Below are 20,326 nucleotides of genomic sequence, written 5' to 3'. Positions count from 1 at the left end.
TATTTATTGAGGAAAATGATCCAATATTACATATCTGTGAGTGGCAAAAGTATGTGAACCTCTAGGATTAGCAGTTAATTTGAAGGTGAAATTAGAGTCAGGTGTTTTCAATCAATGGGATGGCAATCAGGTGTGAGTGGGCACCCTGTTTTATTTAAAGAACAGGGATCTATCAAAGTCTGATCTTCACAACACGTTTGTGGAAGTGTATCATGGAACTAACAAAGGAGATTTCTGAGGACCTCAGAAAAAGCGTTGTTGATGCTCATCAGGCTGGAAAAGGTTACAAAACCATCTCTAAAGAGTTTGGACTCCACCAATCCACAGTCAGACAGATTGTGTACAAATGGAGGAAATTCAAGACCACTGTTACCCTCCCCAGGAGTGGTCGACCAACAAAGATCACTCCAAGAGCAAGGTGTGTAATAGTCGGCGAGGTCACAAAGGACCCCAGGGTAACTTCTAAGCAACTGAAGGCCTCTCTCACATTGGCTAATGTTAATGTTCATGAGTCCACCATCAGGGGAACACTGAACAACAATGGTGTGCATGGCAGGATTGCAAGGAGAAAGCCAGTGCTCTCCAAAAAGAACATTGCTGCTCGTCTGCAGTTTGCTAAAGATCAAGTGGACAAGCCAGAAGTCAATTGGAAAAAATGTTTTGTGGACAGACGAGACCAAAGTAGAATATTTTGGTTTAAATGAGAAGCATTATGTTTGGAGAAAGGAAAACACTGAATTCCAGCAGTAGAACCTTATCCCATCTGTGAAACATGGTGGTGGTAGTATCATGGTTTAGGCCTGTTTTGCTGCATCTGGGCCAGGACAGCTTGCCATCATTGATGGAACAATGAATTCTGAATTATACCAGCCAATTCTAAAGGAAAATGTCAGGACATCTGTCCATGAGCTGAATCTCAAGAGAAGGTGGGTCATGCAGCAAGACAACGACCCTAAACACACAAGTCGTTCTACTAAAGAATGGTTAAAGAAAAATAAAGTTAATGTTTTGGAATGGCCAAGTCAAAGTCCTGACCTTAATCCAATGGAAATGTTATGGAAGGACCTGAAGCAAGCAGTTCATGTGAGGAAACCCACCAACATCCCAGAGTTGAAGCTGTTCTGTACAGAGGAATGGGCTAAAATTCCTCCAAGCCGGTGTGCAGGACTGATCAACAGTTACCGGAAATGTTTAGTTGCAGTTATTGCTGCACAAGGGGGTCACACCAGATACTGAAAGCAAAGGTTCACATACTTTTGCCAATCACAGATATGTAATATTGGATCATTTTCCTCAATAAATAAATGACCAAGTATAATATTTTTGTCTCATTTGTTTAACTGGGTTCTCTTTATCTACTTTTAGGACTTGTGTGAAATCTGATGATGTTTTAGGTCATATTTATGCAGAAATATAGAAAATTCTAAAGTGTTCACAAACTTTCAAGCACCACTGTATGTTTTTGCATCCATGTTTACCTGAAGCAAACTCTAGAGCACTGCAGATTGTTATTCTGAACCAAAAAACAGCCATCATGTCTGACTAAACTTGACCAAATGGCTTTGATTGCTCTAGTGTTGTAGTCAAGTCACTAAACCTCAAGTCTGAGTCCAGTCTCGAGTCCCTAGTGTTCAAGTCCGAGTCAAGTCCAACCCATTAAAGAAAATTTTGATTCGAGTCCACTATTGAGCCGAGTCCGACACAAATGACACTGCTGTCACACACGCACACTCTAAACACATTGGTAGCTTTGAGTAGTGTGAAGATGTATATCCCATACCATAGCTTACAATAAATTCACAAAAAAGATATCTTCTATCAGGAATATTTAGGAAAAGGCTGGTGGCACTAATGTTAAGCATCCATGTCAAAAACATAACACTTTCACAAACATAACACTCTCATGTGCTTTATTGTAACAAATGCACTTGTGTGCATTTCAAAAACAGAACCATGTTACACAAACATACAAAAAATAAAGAAAAAATCCGAGTCCTCGTGTCCAATTTACGAGTCCGAATGCAGTTAATGCATGAGTCCAAGTCCGAGTCATCAGTGCTCAAGTCCAAGTCAAGTCACGAGTCCTTAAAATTAGGGCGCGAGTCGGATTCGAGTCTGAGTCCTGGACTTGAGTACTGCAAGCGTGGACTGCTCTTAACCATACTTAGTTTAATTTGTGTCATGTTTTCTGTATTTGTTTAATTGTAATATTCTACGATGAAGCACTCTGTAACCTTAGTGTAAAAATGTGCTATAAATAAAGACGATTTACAATCAAAATCTGATGGGAGAGACATATCGAGAATGCCATATACAGTATGTAGAACAGCATACACTCACGCAATAGAGTGGTTCCAGAAGACACACACAGGTTTAGTCCTCTCCTGTGTCTCCAGCAGCCTGAACATCAGTGTGATGGGCGTGTGTAGTAGTGTTGGAAAGGCGCTCTCTCCCTCCTGGTGTACTGTCACACTCACTACAGGGCTGTTAATAACTGGACGAGTGGGAAGTCTGGAGATATCAGAGGCATAGGCACAATCAAAATACAATCAGATAAGGTCTTTTTTAATAGACAACATACAGACAGACAGTGAAAAAATTCTGTTGTGGACAGACTGCTGTTGAAAGTCTGATGATATCCAGTTCTCAGTCACATGAACTAGACTTGCTCTTCTGTTTTTCTTTCATGGTTGTTGAATGTGTGCATTTGGCTGCAAGTTCTAAACCTACTTACTGATGTCTGTCCCATATATCCAAATGTCACTTTAGTAACCGTCCATGTTAAAACACAGCTAGTCGGACAGTCTGTGACTGAAGCTCCTGTCGCAATAATAAACCCTCCTTCAAAGTCACTTACATCTTTTTCTCCTGCTATCTTAATCCAAAACTATGGTCCACTATGCTTCATTAGCATTTTTACCCATGGCACAGAGCACAGTAGGATGCTCCACTTTGGTTTCTTCACACATTTATTCAGGGCTTTCCTTTAATTTGTCACCGTCTATATTTTTAAAATGCTCTTCCAGCGGATTTATTCTCAAACTTGTTTGATCTAAAATTAGTCGTAGATTTCAAAAATCAAACTTTCATTTTCGGAGACCAAATAGTGTTCGAGAAAAATTAATTTTCTTTAAAATGTCACATGGGCTTCCTGCGGTTGTGACGTATGCGAAGATGTCATGTTGTGATCATGTAAAAAGATTTTGCAGCGTGAGGTCTCATGTCTGATCTAGTTTCTGTCGGTGACCCTCTGTTCCAACTGAGCAAGCACACTTTACAGTTTCTCTGTGGAAATGGAGTCTAGTTCCAGCTTGTGCTTTCTTTTTAGTATCATCAGGGCGGCACGGTGGTGTAGTGGTTAGCATGGTCGCCTCGCAGCAAGAAGGTTCCGGGTTTGAACCCAGCGGCCGGCGAGGGCCTTTCTGTTTGGAGTTTGCATGTTGTCTGCGTGGGTTTCCTCCAGGTGCTCTGGTTTCCCCCACAATCCAAAGGTATGCAGTTAGGTTGATGTGGGGCGGCCTTGGGCTGAGTTGCCCTTGAGCAAGGTACTGCTCCCCAGGTGCTCTGGGCTGCCCACTGCTCTGGGTGTGAGTGTGTTCACTGCTTCAGATGGGTTAAATGCAGAGGATGAATTTCACTGTGCATGTGATGAATAAAGGTTTTTAAAAAAAAATCATTGTGGCATTTATATTCTACACAATGAGGCAAACATTTAAAAACTGATAAATTCGGTAAAAATGCTTGTAAAATTAGCAAAACTACGACGTAAACAGAGAATATAAACAGCTGAGTTGCCCCAAGCGACCACTACATGACATCATCGCATACGTCACCGCCGCAGGAAGCCCATCTGGCATTTTAAAGAAAATTCATTTTTCTCGAACACTATTTGGTCTCCGAAAATGAAAGCTTGATTATTGAAATCTGTGACTACTTTTACTTAAAATAAGTTTGAGAATAAATCCGCTGGAGGATCCCTTTAACAAAAAAAAGTGAGTAATGTTCTGCAAAGTTCATTAATTTTATACCACAATGCTGATTGGTCAGAAGGTGTTCCTGGTATCCTAATTGTCTGTAACCACACAGCTCAGACAGTAACAATGACTGCAAGTCAAGTCAAAGATTTATAATAATGTACTTGTTGTAATCAGAGGTGGACAGTAACGAAGTACATTTACTTGAGTACTGTACTTAAGTACACTTTTTGAGTATCTGTACTTTACTTGAGTATTTTTTTTTGGAAACTTATGACTTTAACTTCACTACATTTGAAAGACAAACATCATACTTTTCACTCCATTACATTTCTATCAAGGTCCTCATTACTCATTACTCTGAAGCAGCTTTGAAAGTGGATGTTTTTTCTTTTCTTTTCGAAAACATGATAGGCTTTCTCAGTGTCACCTGGGAAAAAAACAATCAGTAATCACTTGGGTCATGTCATGTCCATAGACTGTATAAAATCAAGTTCAGTGATTTCTCAGCAGAGTTATTTGAACACAATCAGTTGATGGCAGAATGGAAGGAGGTGGTTCTTCTGAGGAACGCAAGCACCCATGGCCATACCTAGAAACCATGTTTCAGTTTTCTGAAAGGATTAAAGATTTGTTTCATTTTAATTGTTTGCTTTGTTTGCCGAAAACAAACCACATCACGGCCTACAAAAACTCGCCATCCAACCTGAGGGAGCATATTGAGGTATGTAAACGTTTTATTCCAAGAGAAAGCTTGCAATGAAAAAAGCTTTTAGAGCTAACGATAATGTTGCAATAGCTGTGCAATCTGGTTAGTCAAATGACTTTCTATGGATTTGCTCACCAAGTTGCCATAACCTTGTCCACAGCTAATGTTAACGCATAGCTAGTTAACTTGGACAAAGTTAGCATGTAAAAACGGAGTTATGCTAACATGAATAACGTTAACTTACCTGAAGTCCTTTCAGAAATGTTTCAGCATAATCTTGCCAAATAAACAGAATGTAGAAATCTGTGTTTAGTTGTGTTTAAAGGTGTTTATTCTACAGGATCTACAGTACAAGCTAGTCATTAAATCCAGTCAGTTGCTTCAGAGGCGTTAGGTTTTGTAAGCATTGTGGCAATAATACAACGATGTATTGACAGAAAATGTACTTTTAATACTTAAGTATTTTTAAAAGCAAATACTTCAGTACTTTAACTTAAGTAAAAATTTGACTGGACAACTTTCACTTGTATCGGAGTAACATTTGACAAGCGGTATCTGTACTTTGCCTTAAGTAATGAAATTGGGTACTTTGTCCACCTTTGGTTGTAATGCATTACTGTTCACATGCTCACATAACGGAAACCTGACAATAAGTAAATAAACATATTTTTAACTCACTACGTTTACATGCACATAGAGAGAATCGAATTTCTGCCGTTGCTCGACTGAAATCGAAGTTCAAAATGCCATGTATACACCTTAATTCGGCTGAAATTGAACCGAACTTGATTTCTCGGAATCGAGCTACACGACCTAGATTATGCGATTTCTGCCGAGCTATTTTGTGCATGTATACCCTATCGAGCTAGTTGTCGAGCTACTTCCGGAAGTGACGAGTGACGAGACCACAAGCGGGAAACACAACAGCCTCGGTCGGCATGACAACGAATCATGACAACGGCATGAATCTTTTCTTTTTGTGGCATTGTTTGCACTGTTAAAATTTAGCTCACTTACTGTATCACCAAATACATCTGTACAGCTGTTGCATAGCTGTGAATCGTGTACATAAACAAGTCATTGTATTTGTGTGTGTATATACATGTCCAACATCTGAAGAATGTCAATAAAAACAAAATAATTGAACTTTTTGTGTGTTTATTAAGACATAAGTTAAATTGTAAGCAAAAAAAAATTTTTTGTAAGCAAAAAATGGACTTTAGAAAAATATTATTGTGCAAAATAAGTTGTCTTACAAAACAGTTGTCTGCGCCGGACAGTTTGTAGCCATAGTCTGTTAGAGCAAGCCTAACAGCTTGAACACGGAACCTAGTGTTGCCAGATTGGGGGTTTTAAGTGCATTTTAGCGGATTTGAACATGTTTTGGGCTGGAAAACGTCAGCAGTATCTGGCAACACTATAAGCTCTTCTTCATGACGACAACCGGAAGTGTACCAACACGATGGGGCGTGTAGCGCCACGTGTGGCTCGGGTGCACAATACACCTTGCACAATAGCCCGATTTCGCTTGTGCATGTAGGATTGGATTTCTCTGGCACCCCTGCTGGGACCCTTTGCTCGATTACCAACAGCAGCTCGATTTGGACGTGCATGTAAACGTAGTCAATGAAAAATGTATAAACAGTGCCCTGGTGGATTTTTCTGTAGCATTTATGAAAGGTGGCTTCAGTGCGTTAAGAAAAACGTTTATGTTACATCATGGTTTTGTTTTGTTGTTGTTGTTGTTTTTTTTGCAATACAACGTTTTAAGAAAGAGGACTTTGTGGTTTCTCCATACCTGGCAAGCCCATGGTTAAAAATAACAGTTAACCCTCTTTTACAAAGACAACAATGTCAAGAATATAGCCACAAGTGGCGATGAAGGGCCCGAGCACCTCTGGTATACCAAATCTGGCATGAATCCAACAAACTGCCTAGGAGGAGAATGTCAAAATGTAACACATGTCAGAAGGCACAAAACCAAAAATAACTCACTTCCTGTTGAGTATAGCTAATACAATATACTGTACGTTACAATTTTGTTTGTCTTGGGGCACCCCACACACCTACCAAATTTGACATGGATAGGTGAAACTATGTACCGGGCAAAAGTCTCAATGACATCTGGGGGCGCTATGGAGTCCCCAGACACACCCTGGGCTAAGCCTCTATAGCTGCGTAGCGGTGGTCAGGACTGATGTGTGTCCCAAATTTCATGAGTTTTCGCCCATGGGAACCACCTCAAAAATGGCCAAATCTTAAAGATAAAGAAGAAGCAGAAGAAGACTTCTTAGGAAAACAATAGGGCCTTGCACTTCAGTGCAGCACCCTCTGGTGCTTGGGCCCTAAAAAGGAGAAAAGGAAATGTGCGGAGAGTTTTTTCTTAGGAATTTATTGTGATTCAAGATTTTCACCAAATTCTACAGGTTTTCTATTACTCTTCTCCATATTTCCTTTATGGTTAGGTTGGCATGAATATTTCTCAGTTATGTTACAAGCTGCATTTTTCTTATTATTAGCTCCACAAGAGAGAGAAAAAGGACATGCTGGTGAGGAAACAACTATTTACAGGTGTTTTAACAAAACTGATAGCAGTAACTAAATTGTGGACGCTCCACAACATTAAAGGTGACTGTAAAATGATTGCTTTTTAATAAATAAAAATCTATAAAAATAAATACTGACAATCTGCTGTGATATAAGAGGAATAAAAAACAATGTGTCATGCTGTAATAGGAAAATACTGAACGTCAGGTTTCTTATGCATCACACCACCCCTATAGTTGATTATGTTCCTTGCCACTGAACACATCACCTGAGAGTGCGTCGGTCCGGGTCGTAGTTCTCAGGTAGAAGCTGTCCTAAAGACCTGTAGATGATGACCAATGCAACACCTGGAGACTCGGCAATCTCAGCATGTCGTCGTTTCTTAGCTGATGGCCCAGGAGCAACGAGAGAGGGAGATTCTGTTCCTTCAGGACCAACATGTGGAATGGGAGGATCACTTTGTACAGGAGATTCTGTGGTAGCAACGTCTGTGTATTGCAATAAAAACATTGCAATATAAATATTCTGGTGAGTATTTAACACTGTTAATGTAAATGTTGCTCAGGAGATTAAAATCGCTTTAAAGCATTTTTCAACCTCATCGCGGTCCAGCACAGATTAACACGGACTTTCAACTCACTAACACTCAAACAATAAAGGTCTTACAATGGGACACACGTGAGAGACAATATAAAATATAAGCAAAAGTTATTCTTATGGTATTTTATCATACTTTCCAACACTGGAGCACTACACTGGTTACTTTCCTGAGGGTTTTGTTGTGTCATATTTCTGAAAAGATGAATACAGATTTGGAGCTTAATTCACAAATTACTTTGAAGAATTCTTGAAAACACTGTACAAAAAAACCCCACTTACATTTCACAAAATGTTTTTTGTTTATTTACGTCCCAACAACTGCCTTGATACTTTCATTATAAGTGAGTTTTGTGTCTGGTCTGTGGAAATTTATACACTCCAGAAGTGGTAGATACAGTCCAGTGCAAAAGTCTTTGGCACATGCAATGAAATGCGGTAAAGATGCCTTCAAAAAGAATGAAATTAAATGTTTCTACATTATAAAAATACCATAAAGATCAGGAAGCAGTAATGTATGAAAAAAGTCACTGTTTGGTGTGATGACCCTTTGCTTTAATTTTTTTTTTTTTTAAATTGCAGTCTCAGGTACAGTTCAGAGGAGAACCGTCAGGGCCTTCTAGGCCCAAACATATCAGCATTTCAAATGTTATATGTAATTTATTTCATTCTTTTCACTGTTGTCATTCTTTCATAATTTTATTATAATTATTCACTTCTAAATCTAATTTGGCCTCATTTTCTATCAAATTTGCTTCAGAAATGAAAGGGTTAACGTCCTGAAAACATTAAAATCGAGTTTCCCAATGAGATTTGTTTGTTGTCTCTAGGCTGAAAAGAGTTTAGAGCTGCTCACTCATTGGTTAGGACTTCATTGTTGGGACAGAAGGCCATGGCAGTGTATGTTTATGTAGGAAGTGACAGATTAATTAACCAGTCAGATTTTGATTTATAGTGGGAGGGACCAAAAATTCATCGCCCTCGGTCTTCTTGAAAGCCAGCGCTAGCTTAACTGTGAGTCGGTGCCATCAGTGCAGAAGTGAAGTCACCTTCCAGCCAGTGTAGCGTTCATCAGTAGTGTTAGAGAATGCTTATAAAGCGGTCAAGCCAGTCCTATCGAAAGCAAGTAGCACAGGCTAACGAATGAGAAACTAAGATTTCGGTCTCCAGACTCTTCTTCCACGCACACTCACTACAGTATTTTTCACTCAGACTTAAAAGCAGACGGCCTTTCAATTTCATAAAATTGGTGAAATTTAGTTTCCTCTGAAATTTGGTCATTGTGATATATGTTTATTTCTGTAGTATCTAAAAAAAAAAAAAAACAGGTCATTCTGTGGCTGGGAAGTTATTTAATTTGATGGGATTCCCTAGCAAATAATGTGCATGAAATTGCTTGTGTCGCGCAGTCAAGCAAACAGAGGAAGTCCGTGTGCGCATGCGCAGGTTTACCTGCTTCTTCTTCTTTTCCTTCTTCTGGTGGGTTTTCTGTCATGTGGCATCCAGTGTTGCATTACTGCCATCTACAGGTTAACTTGACCGTGCACTGACAGTTACATCATTCTGTCACTAAACGAACAGCTGATCACACTGAGGTGCTTGCTGACCACCAATATTTATTAATTTGGTCCTGCATTTCCTTTTCTTCGCAACATAACATCTTTTCTTCTCGCTTTCCGTTACTGTAGTTGGTCTTTCACGTTTCATTCGCACACTCACGTCCTCCATTTTTCTCTCCTGTTTCAAATTTGTATCCCACAATGCCTTGTGCAAACGGGGAAAGCCCACCACGTGATGCATGACGTAGTATCTTGAATTGGATCATGGTGAAGCAGGAAAAAATAGCGGAGAATTTAGGGCAGTGAAAAATACCAATAAAATTGGAAGTCTGTGATTTGAATTCAGTAGCTTTCGGGCCACTAAACACAAATAATTGAGTGTCAGGGAAAATTCTTTTTATGACTTACACTTGAAAAATCTGAAAGTCAGTCTACCTTTAAGTATTCATTTCTCTTCATTTTAGTTAGTTACTTTTAAAATCAACATTGACAGCTACACACAACCTGGCACCCTGCCGCTAATCCCTTGCAAAATCCTTTGCCCTGTTGATTTTTTGGTGCCTGGCTAAGTTTTGGCTGAGCTCAAGTCCCAGCTCTAATAGTAACAGTTCACCACTGGTACAGTTAGTGCAGTTTTATAACGAAATGAGCTGTAGGTTATACTGAGCGTTTTACAGAATCAGCCGGAGTTCACTTTGACTGTCACACTTCCTTCTTAATTTTGCAGCAAATCCCAGTAGCCTTCATTATGTTGTCTGAAAAGTGGTCGGTTATGTAATATGCTGCTTTCTTTACTGGCATATAAACATTTTTCTTTAAATTTAATTTTGTCCTGGAAAACTAATGTCTGAAAATGTAAAGTGTTTTTGTACTGGTTCCATAATGTAGAAGTCATCAAATAAAAATCTATAACAAAGTTTGTACTAAAAAAACAATAGGGTGCCTAAGACTTTTGCACAGTACTGTATATACCAAGTTAAAAACACTGGAGTATTGCTTTAGCAGAATGAGATTCTTTACAGGTGAACTGAATGGGTGTGACATCTACCTCGGCTTCCTGCTGGCCTCATAAACAAGTCTGGGAAAATCACAGAGGCTTCCAGCTCTTTGGAATAGACCTCCTTTATCTCCTGAAAGCGAGGGAGTTGAGGCTGGCTCACAGAGGAGGAATCCAGAAAGTCCATTGCAAAAACTGGCCACAAGAAGAAGCTCTGTATGAGTATTTTTGTAAATGCAACACCATCTTTTCATTGCTATCCCTTTTTAGACCAATCGATAATAATAATAATAATAATAATAATAATAATAATAATAACAACAATTGAGCACATTTAACAGTCAAGATCAGTGTGTAACACACTAAAATCCCTGAAGGTGGGACTTGCTGCAGCACTCACTCATATTGTCTGTGATGATGGTAAAGGGTTTCAGGTAGGTCTTCCTCATGTTCTGGACCAAGGTGTTGGCGTACTCCTCGAAATGATGCAGCAGGTCAGCACAGCCTCCGTCAGAGCGCTGGATCTGCTCCCAGTGACCTTTATTGACCGGGTCCAGGATAGCACTGCCTGCCCTTACCATGTCCTAGAATTATCACACAATATAGTACCACATAATAATCTCATTCCATATTTTTACTGACAAGAAAATTGCAATATGGAGGATCATGTTTTGTATTTGTTAAACTTTTAATTAAGCATGTAATTGTTTGTTTCCTTACAGCCAAATCATATATCCACACTGGGTGTCTCTTCTATACATTACTTACAACCCCGACTCCAAAAAAGTTGGGACAAAGTACAAATTGTAAATAAAAACGGAATGCAATGATGTGGAAGTTTCAAAATTCCATATTTTATTCAGAATAGAACATAGATGACATATCAAATGTTTAAACTGAGAAAATATATTATTTAAAGAGAAAAATTAGGTGATTTTAAGATTCATGACAACAACACATCTCAAAAAAGTTGGGACAAGGCCACGTTTCCCACTGTGAGACATCCCCTTTTCTCTTTACAACAGTCTGTAAACGTCTGGGGACTGAGGAGACAAGTTGCTCAAGTTTAGGGATAGGAATATTAACCCATTCTTGTCTAATGTAGGATTCTAGTTGCTCAACTGTCTTAGGTCTTTTTTGTCGTATCTTCCGTTTTATGATGCGCCAAATGTTTTCTGTGGGTGAAAGATCTGGACTGCAGGCTGGCCAGTTCAGTACTCGGACCCTTCTTCTACGCAGCCATGATGCTGTAATTGATGCAATATGTGGTTTGGCATTGTCATGTTGGAAAATGCAAGGTCTTCCCTGAAAGAGATGTCGTCTGGATGGGAGCATATGTTGCTCTAGAACCTGGATATACCTTTCAGCATTGATGGTGTCTTTCCAGATGTGTAAACTGCCTATGCCACACGCACTAATGCAACCCCATACCATCAGAGATCATGGATTAAAGCAAAAAAAAAAATAATAATCTGACTGAAAAAAAAAGCTCCATGTCGTTGTCCCCTACCACATCAGCGATGCGTCAAATTTTAAACGCCGTATTGTCCATTATCCCCTCGGCCCCTACTTATAGTACATTTACATAATTTTAACAATGACTAAAGCTAAGGCAAGACTTTACCATTGTCATTACTGGCTATAAATGATGAAACATCAAGTTTTCAGCGCAAAGTGCAAATTTATTTCAACAATACTTTAGTAATGCACAACAGTGGTTAAGAGAAAAGTGCAAGTGCAGTCGAACTTGAACCATGCTTTCAAAAGAGTGGAACAGAAAGAACTTGCAAGAAAAGTAAAGTGAAAGTTCACTTTTTCTGCTTTTTTGCAGTGAAGCCAAAGGCATCTAGTTTTTTGCCATTGCTTCCATAGACTTTTTTTTATGGCAAACTACACAAAAGCACACACCTGCCTTCATCTTTTTGCACCATGAACTAAATGGCTTGCCATTATCGCCCATTTCATTTCGCCAAGCCCATCTCCACTTATTCTTTACCGTTTTGTCGATGTCTGACACATCTGTGCCTTCATTTAAAAGAAGCGCGTCCATGCTGGCAAAACCGAAAGTAATTTGACACGCTCTAGTGATGGAAATCGAAGGGCCTATATCCGGTGGCATACGCAGTACTCGAGTTGGGGGGGGGGGGGAATCCCCCTTCTGAAATAAAAATCTCAAATCATTCCCCTTATAAAACGGCCATCCCCCCATCACATCCCTTGTGCCATTTTACCGATTAATGTGGAAATTAGCCTACTATTATTTTAACAAATATTACTACCATTTCAACATTAGACGCTTTGCGCAGTGATAGCCTACATGTAGCTGGATAAAAAAAGACGCATATTTATTTATTCGGTTGCACCTCTCATTCACACCTATACGGAGGCTTCAGTCACTGAAAACAGCTACTTTCGCAAACTCGGGGCAGAGTGGAGAGTTCTGAAAACTCCATCTTCAGACACTCGTGTAAATCGGGAAAACAAAGCAACAGTGGGCGAGAGGGCGTGCGTGAATATAATGAGTCATAGGTGTGAATTTTTCACCGAATGCCAATTGTCCCGGTTCTTCATGAAATCACACGCGCGCGCACAAATTCATCAGGTTAACTTTCAAATAACTGTTCTTGTGCACTTGCGACACCGGAGCCGCTTTCCTGAATTTTGAGCTTCGGAGTATTCGCTTCTTTATCTATTTAATCAATGAATTTATTTGTCACATACATTAAATTACTAATGTAAAACATTAGTAGCCTATTTAAGCAATCGCTGTTTTCTCCACTGTTTTCTGACCTTTTGTGCTTAGTGAATGAGACACTTCATTACACTCCACTGACTGACTTCCAATTCCGGACTTTTTTGAAAATGTAAAATATAGGCCTACGAGATGTTTTTTTGGGACTTAACTCGCGTTGGTCCTTCACTATTAATTTTTGAGACTAACGAGGCACTAAATACTGTGGAATTATTTTCTCCTTACTATGAAGTTTGGCATCTTAAACAAGTGTCGGGAAATCTTGCAGCCCGACTCTGCAGCCTCCAATGTTTAAGCGAACTGCTGAAACCATAATGTTTAAAGATTAAATCATAGGCTAATCAAACCAAAGAAAAACACAGCCTTTCCAGAACGTTGTCTGCCGAAGCCTGTTTAACCTACAAAAGGCTTAATAGCAAAGGTCTTGCTGCGGCTTCAACTTTTCACCTGATCACCTTTCAATAGGTAAATATCATTATTACTACTACTACAAAAGGCCTAGTATTAGTAGTAGGCAAGTAGTTGCCTAGTAGTAGGACAGCCAAATAGTTTCATCAGTGGCCTACACCGAGCCTCCCCGGGACTAGACAGTAGCGGAGGCTGTATTTATTTATTTATTTATGCCTATCTAGCGCAACAACTTATTCCTTAATATGTAAACTTATTCATTTACATATACTCAAACATAGCACAAGAAAGGGTTCAACAACAGGCAATCACAGCAGCTTGGTGAAGTTCTAAATCACATCGGTGTCAGACCTATGGGCCTACCCCCCCCTTTTTTCCCTCGGATCTGCATCAATCTCATTATTGACCTTTAGTGCTCCCAGTTGACGGAAATCCGTCGTAGCGACAGAAAACTTTAATCCATGAGAGATGCAGGCTTCTGAACTGAGTGCTGATAACAACTTGGGTCGTCCTTCTCCTCTTTAGTCTGAATGACACGGCGTCCCTGATTTCCATAAAGAACTTCAAATTTTGATTTGTCTGACCACAGAACAGTTTTCCACTTTGCCACAGTCCATTTTAAATGAGCCTTGGCCCAGAGAAGACGTCTGCGCTTCTGGATCATGTTTAGATACGGCTTCTTCTTTGAACTATAGAGTTTTAGCTGGCAACGGCGGATGGCACAGTGAATTGTGTTCACAGATAATGTTCTCTGGAAATATTCCTGAGCCCATTTTGTGATTTCCAATACAGAAGCATGCCTGTATGCGATGCAGTGCCGTCTAAGGGCCCGAAGATCACGGGCACCCAGTATGGTTTTCCGGCCTTGACCCTTACGCACAGAGATTCTTCCAGATTCTCTGAATCTTTTGATGATATTATGCACTGTAGATGATGATATGTTCAACCTCTTTGCAATTTTACACTGTCGAACTCCTTTCTGATATTGCTCCACTATTTGTCGGTGCAGAATTAGGAGGATTGGTGATCCTCTTCCCATCTTTACTTCTGAGAGCCGCTGTCACTCCAAGATGCTCTTTTTATACCTAGTCATGTTAATGACCTATTGCCAATTGACCTAATGAGTTGCAATTTGGTCCTCCAGTTGTTCCTTTTTTGTACCTTTAACTTTTCCAGCCTCTTATTGCCCCTGTCCCAACTTTTTTGAGATGTGTTGCTGTCATGAAGTTTCAAATGAGCCAATATTTGGCATGAAATTTCAAAATGTCTCACTTTCGACATTTGATATGTTGTCTATGTTCTATTGTGAATACAATATCAGTTTTTGAGATTTGTAAATTATTGTATTCCGTTTTTATTTACAATTTGTACTTTGTCCCAACTTTTTTGGAATCGGGGTTGTATTTTCTGATCATTCACTCAGGTCTTAAACATATGACACTTTTTTTTTTAAATTTGAATCAATTTTAGCTGATTTTCTGTGCTGTACCTCATTAAAAGTGGAATGATGCGTGGCCGACAGGTTGAACCCCTGCTGTAGACTTTCACGTTGCAGGATGCTGCTCATCAGCTGGTACGCCATCTTCACGTCACTCCCATACAGTCGCTCTGTGCTCTCTGTGGCACTACGCAACATGGCAGCCAGGCATTTAGACCTCTCCATATCCAGTCTGGAGGAGTTGACGTGAAGCTCCTCACTCTGAAACAGCAGCCATATTTACAATAAAACACACTTAGTGAGCTACATTACATTACATGGCATTTAGCAGACGCTCTTATCCAGAGCAATGTACAACAAGTGCAAAAATCAGGTACAAGAAGTGCTCAACTTCTAGATAAAAAAAAAAGGTCTAGTGCCAAATGTACAAGTGACACAGTCCGGTTTCCATCAAATCCTTTGCTCTGATTGGCTGGCGAGCGGGTCCGTATCTTACGATACGGACCCCAGTTACGGACCTCTGGTGACTCGCTCGTTCACAACAAACATAGTAGCGTTTTTTGTCAAAATTTATCTTTTTTATAAGATTAATTTATAAGATTATCAAAAGTCTTATAAATTTTTGCCAGCATTTCTCGGGAGAATAGCATTAATTTTACATAATGGATAGCGATAACGACAGTCTTCACAGCAAAAGCGAGTTTTACTACCCTGAGGAAGAAGAAATGTCTCATCTCATCTCATCTCATTATCTCTAGCCGCTTTATCCTGTTCTACAGGGTCGCAGGCAAGCTGGAGCCTATCCCAGCTGACTACGGGCGAAAGGCAGGGTACACCCTGGACAAATCGCCAGGTCATCACAGGGCTGACACATAGACACAGACAAGCATTCACACTCTCATTCACACCTACAGTCAATTTAGAGTCACCAGTTAACCTAACCTGCATGTCTTTGGACTGTGGGGGAAACCGGAGCACCAGGAGGAAACCCACGCAGACACGGGGAGAACATGCAAACTCCGCACAGAAAGGCTCTCGCCAGCCACGGGGCTCGAACCCGGACCTTCTTGCTGTGAGGTGACAGCGCTAACCACTACACCACCATGCCACCCAAGAAGAAATGTTTTCTTTTATTTCAGGAGAAAGCTAAAAACCTGTAACTGTTGCTAACGCTGAGCAAAAACATGGCTGAATCCTGAATGACTCAATTTTGTATAAATAGGGGACTACACAGGTGGCAAAATGTATTTTTTTTCCTGCCATGGAAGTGCACTGAGGAGGAAGCCATTTGCATTACAGCCGTCAATGAGGATTCAAAATGGCGGCTCGGCTCGGTTTTGCCTTTCGGGCGCTCTCGTTTTCTGTTAGAATTTGGTAAAGAAAAAAAAATATATTATTTACCAGCTTAAGGTCGGTCCGTATGGTGAAATACCGTGACCTCGGCCTTGAATACTGACCTTGGCCCAGAGGGCCTCAGTCAGTACTTTCAAGACCTTGGTCACGGTATTTCACGATATGGACCTCCCAGCTGGTAAATAACATATATATATAATATTCTGTTGAAGTAACAATTGGTCAAGGTAAACAAACTAACTGGACAAATGAGCTGACAAAGCACCAATAAATAGAGAAAAAAATAGCCTCAATGAGGCTGTAGCTCATATCGGCCACTGTTGTTGTGTGTGAGTTTGAAATCCGATCTATCCTGTGGGAGGAGTAGCGATTTTGTGAAATTGCATATGACCCCTGTGTAGCCGCATCCATGGTAGGTGGCGCCATCTGGTGAACAATTCTTGTTGGAATATGGCTTTAGAGTCTTCTGGGTGAGTTTCAGTGAAAATGTCCCAGCAGTTCACGAACAGTAGTGTTTGATGTGACGAGTCACTCAAAAATTTTCAAACACCTATAAAATGTTAAATACTGTATGACCAGTGGCTCCACCATCTTGACAACTTTTATACATACCGACCTGAGGAACATTCCATATGAGTTTGATCAAAATCTGATCACTCCTGTAGGAGGAGTAGCGATTTTTCATGAAATTGCACGTTACCCCTCTGTCGCTTCATCCATGGTAGGTGGCGCCACCTGGTGAACAATTCTTGTTGGAATATGTCTTTAGAGTCTTCTGGGTGAGTTTCAGTGAAAACGTCCCAGCAGTTTATGAAGAGTAGCGTTTAAAATGTGACGAGTCACCCAAAAATTTCAGACGCCCATAAAATCGTAAATATGACAGGTGGCGCCACCATCTGGACAACTTTTATTTACACCCACCTGGGGAACACTGTATGTGAGTTTGATCGAAATCCGATCAATCCTGTCAGAGGAGTAGGGATTTTTGTAAATTGTGGACGGACAACAATGGACGACGCGTGATCACGTAAGCTCATCCGGCCAGGCCTACGACCGGATGCATTAAAAATAAAAAATAAAAAATCAGCAAACACATTGAGGATTAGTATTCACTTACTGTGGTGCTCAGGCACAATAAATACAAAACAGAACATAGCCCATAATACAGCATATAAGAACAGAACATGTACCGTAAACTTGAGGCTACAATCTGAAAGAACAATGTTCCTCGACTGTGAACAATCAATAATCACAATGACAATGTGGATCATAAGAAACACTCACCTCTTTCCTGAGCTTGGTGAAGGTAGGAGAGGTGCAGTTGAAGAGCTCTGGGGGAAGCCAACCTTCCTGATCACTGCAGTGGCGAACAGCTGTGCCTGCAGAAATTATATAGAGGAAGAGCAGCAAATAGAGTAGACAAGTGAAAGAATAAACAAATTAACTTCTATTAAACCCTTACAGAAATTCATATGAATTACTTTACTGGGTTACTTCATAGTAACTATGGTTTAGTATATGTTTAATCATAGTATTACCGTGGTATTTACTTTGGGACATGGTGTATAACAATGTGTATAACACGTGACTTCTTACACTATTTTACATTTCTAAGGCCACACCAATTTAATTAGATGGTTCTCGGATTTTTTCAGGAAAAATATGAAGCGAGCGGGCGAAATAAAAATAAAATTTAAAAAATGCTCTGATGGTAAAATTAGCGGTGGAAATAGACCAAACAATACAGGCAAACCAGTAAACAGAATTTCAACACACCTGTCAAAGATTTTACGCTTCTGTTTGCTGAATATCCTAACAATCACAAACACAGGCTTTACAGGACTCCCCTCCACAGGCATGTTTCTTCCACAAGTCTTTATTGAAAGTGAAAGGGGCAACTTGATTGGTTTTCGACGTCACGTGACCTCACGTCACATGACCTTTTCTGTTGGCGGGAGTTTGATTTTTTTTTTTCATTTTGCATTTTCTTCAAGCGGCGATTCCGAGAACCAACTAATTGAATTGGTGTGGCCTAAACTCTTATTATATTGGCTTAGTATACTACAATTCCATAAGGAAAAAGATCAACTGTGAGCTACTGCTCACTTATGTATCCCCCCGCTCTCACTTATATCAGAATGCAAGCAATATCCTGCTAATGAGTGACTGTGACAATTTGTAAACAAACATGGCCGCCAAGTTTGTGTCATTAAATAAAGAGGATTTTGAGAGAATTTTGAAAGAGAAAGATGCGTTGAACAGCCGAAAGGAATGTGTATGTATTATAATAATAATAATAATAATACTGGCTGGCTTTTTTTCATGGTATATCAGATATATTCCATTCAGCCAGCATGATATTGAACTCATCTTCGACTTGGTCAATAACATACTAGCTGAATGGAATATATCTTATTCCACTCAACACCAGCCAATATTATTTCGATGTGTCACTCAGACCTGCCATGTATTTCGTATGAAAAATAAAAGTTTTTCAACACGAGAAGATAAACTTCATATCTTCAAGCAAACATGTGATTTTCTTTTTATTATATAGACACATTCACAAACAAAAAGTACCCAAATTTATCAAAACAATTCATCGACTTCGTCACGAGTGACATATAGAGCTTTATGTCACGGTTTTGGTTCTCCATGTCCCGGATGTAGCTCATATAAAAAATACGAGTGGCGTATTTCCCAGTAAAACACTCGTTTCCATATAATATATAACTATAATATTTTGGTAACTATGGTTGTGGTACTCTTGACCATGTCATAACATTTTTTTAAATAAAATATTGTAAGGTATCACTTTTGATTAACTTACCGCGAGATCCTTTGGGACAGTTTGTTGCTGCAGGGCCACCAAACATAGTCCTGGGCCACCAGATGCCCGCATCAAAGGACTTAGGGCAACTGTCATAAACCACTGAGAGAGTGAGTCAAATAAGAGCCAGAGAGATTGAGAGAGAAAGAGAGAGAGAGAGAGAGAGAGAGAGAGAGAGAGAGAGAGACTAAGAAACTTCTGTTCTTTAGTTTCACTAATGAGGCTTCCGGAGTCATGGAGTTTTTATTATCCTTATTAAAAAGCAACAAAACCCACAGCTATGCACACAGCAAAACTAATCTAAAGGGAACTTTCTGGTTGCATTACATTTTTGGCATTAATTTAGATTTAGTATTTATAACGGGTATGGAGGTCACGCTGTCCAATCAGCTTCAGGATTTGAGTGATTTACAGGTTACATACCCACACAGCCGCTGGAGGTCACCTCAGCAAAGGGGTTGTCACAGCGGTTACACTGACGTCCCACCAGCCCAGTTTTACATGGACACTGCCCAGTCACCGGGTCACAGGTCCGAGAGTTAGACCCCAGGTGGAAACACTCACACGGAGAACAGGTGTCACTTCCTGCTAGCCGGTAGTAATTATCCTGACACACAAAAATCATTACATACCTCAGTCATTTAACCTGATACCTTTTACATTTTTTCCCTGCAGCTACTAAACAATTCATAGTAGGTACTGAGTAATATGCATCAAAATAAATTCATTGAAATAAAATAAGCCTTGCCTTTAAGAGTTTAAAGCAAACATATTGTATACCGTATGTGCAAAGCAAAGACTGATCCTGAAGACTGATGAATAAATGAATGTAAGCCATGCCAATTAAATTTATTCTTGAATGTGTGCTACATTTCTATTGTGGCCTGGACATAAACTCTAAATACTGTATGTGGGCAGAGAAACCTCTATGTATGTTGATAGAGCTTATAATGCTATTAGGTGCAGCTTAGCGGTGCTGCTTTTATTACTTTCTTTCAATTGGCAGTGAAAGGGGCTTTGATACTGAATATGCTTGTACATGGTCAAAATAGAAGGGTACTCAATAGAGTGTATACCTCTGCCAAGCCTCATATTCAGATTTGCATCAAAATCTAATCACTTGTTCCTTGATCCATGGTCCACCTTTCCTCAAAATTTCATC

General features: G+C 39.8%; 1 protein-coding gene across 2 annotated transcripts in view; it reads right to left on the bottom strand.

The window, feature by feature from the left end:
- The window catches only part of celsr1b (cadherin EGF LAG seven-pass G-type receptor 1b), a 146,999-nt gene that overhangs the window by 21,567 nt on the left and 105,106 nt on the right, over nt 1-20,326 (bottom strand). For both annotated transcript variants that reach the window (XM_060928140.1, XM_060928141.1), the window contains exons 15-22: nt 19,588-19,771; nt 19,165-19,266; nt 17,619-17,713; nt 15,033-15,242; nt 10,784-10,967; nt 10,435-10,578; nt 7,499-7,718; nt 2,341-2,511 (exon numbers count right to left, since the gene is read on the bottom strand). In XM_060928140.1, the coding sequence (XP_060784123.1) occupies nt 2,341-2,511; nt 7,499-7,718; nt 10,435-10,578; nt 10,784-10,967; nt 15,033-15,242; nt 17,619-17,713; nt 19,165-19,266; nt 19,588-19,771 (1,310 nt within the window). The remainder of the gene's footprint in view (nt 1-2,340; nt 2,512-7,498; nt 7,719-10,434; nt 10,579-10,783; nt 10,968-15,032; nt 15,243-17,618; nt 17,714-19,164; nt 19,267-19,587; nt 19,772-20,326) is intronic.

The sequence above is a fragment of the Neoarius graeffei genome, chromosome 8 (genome assembly GCF_027579695.1).
Source record: "Neoarius graeffei isolate fNeoGra1 chromosome 8, fNeoGra1.pri, whole genome shotgun sequence".
Taxonomy (NCBI): domain Eukaryota; kingdom Metazoa; phylum Chordata; class Actinopteri; order Siluriformes; family Ariidae; genus Neoarius; species Neoarius graeffei.
The sequence above is the reverse complement of the archived record's forward strand: the minus strand, read 5'-3'. Positions and strand labels throughout refer to the sequence as shown.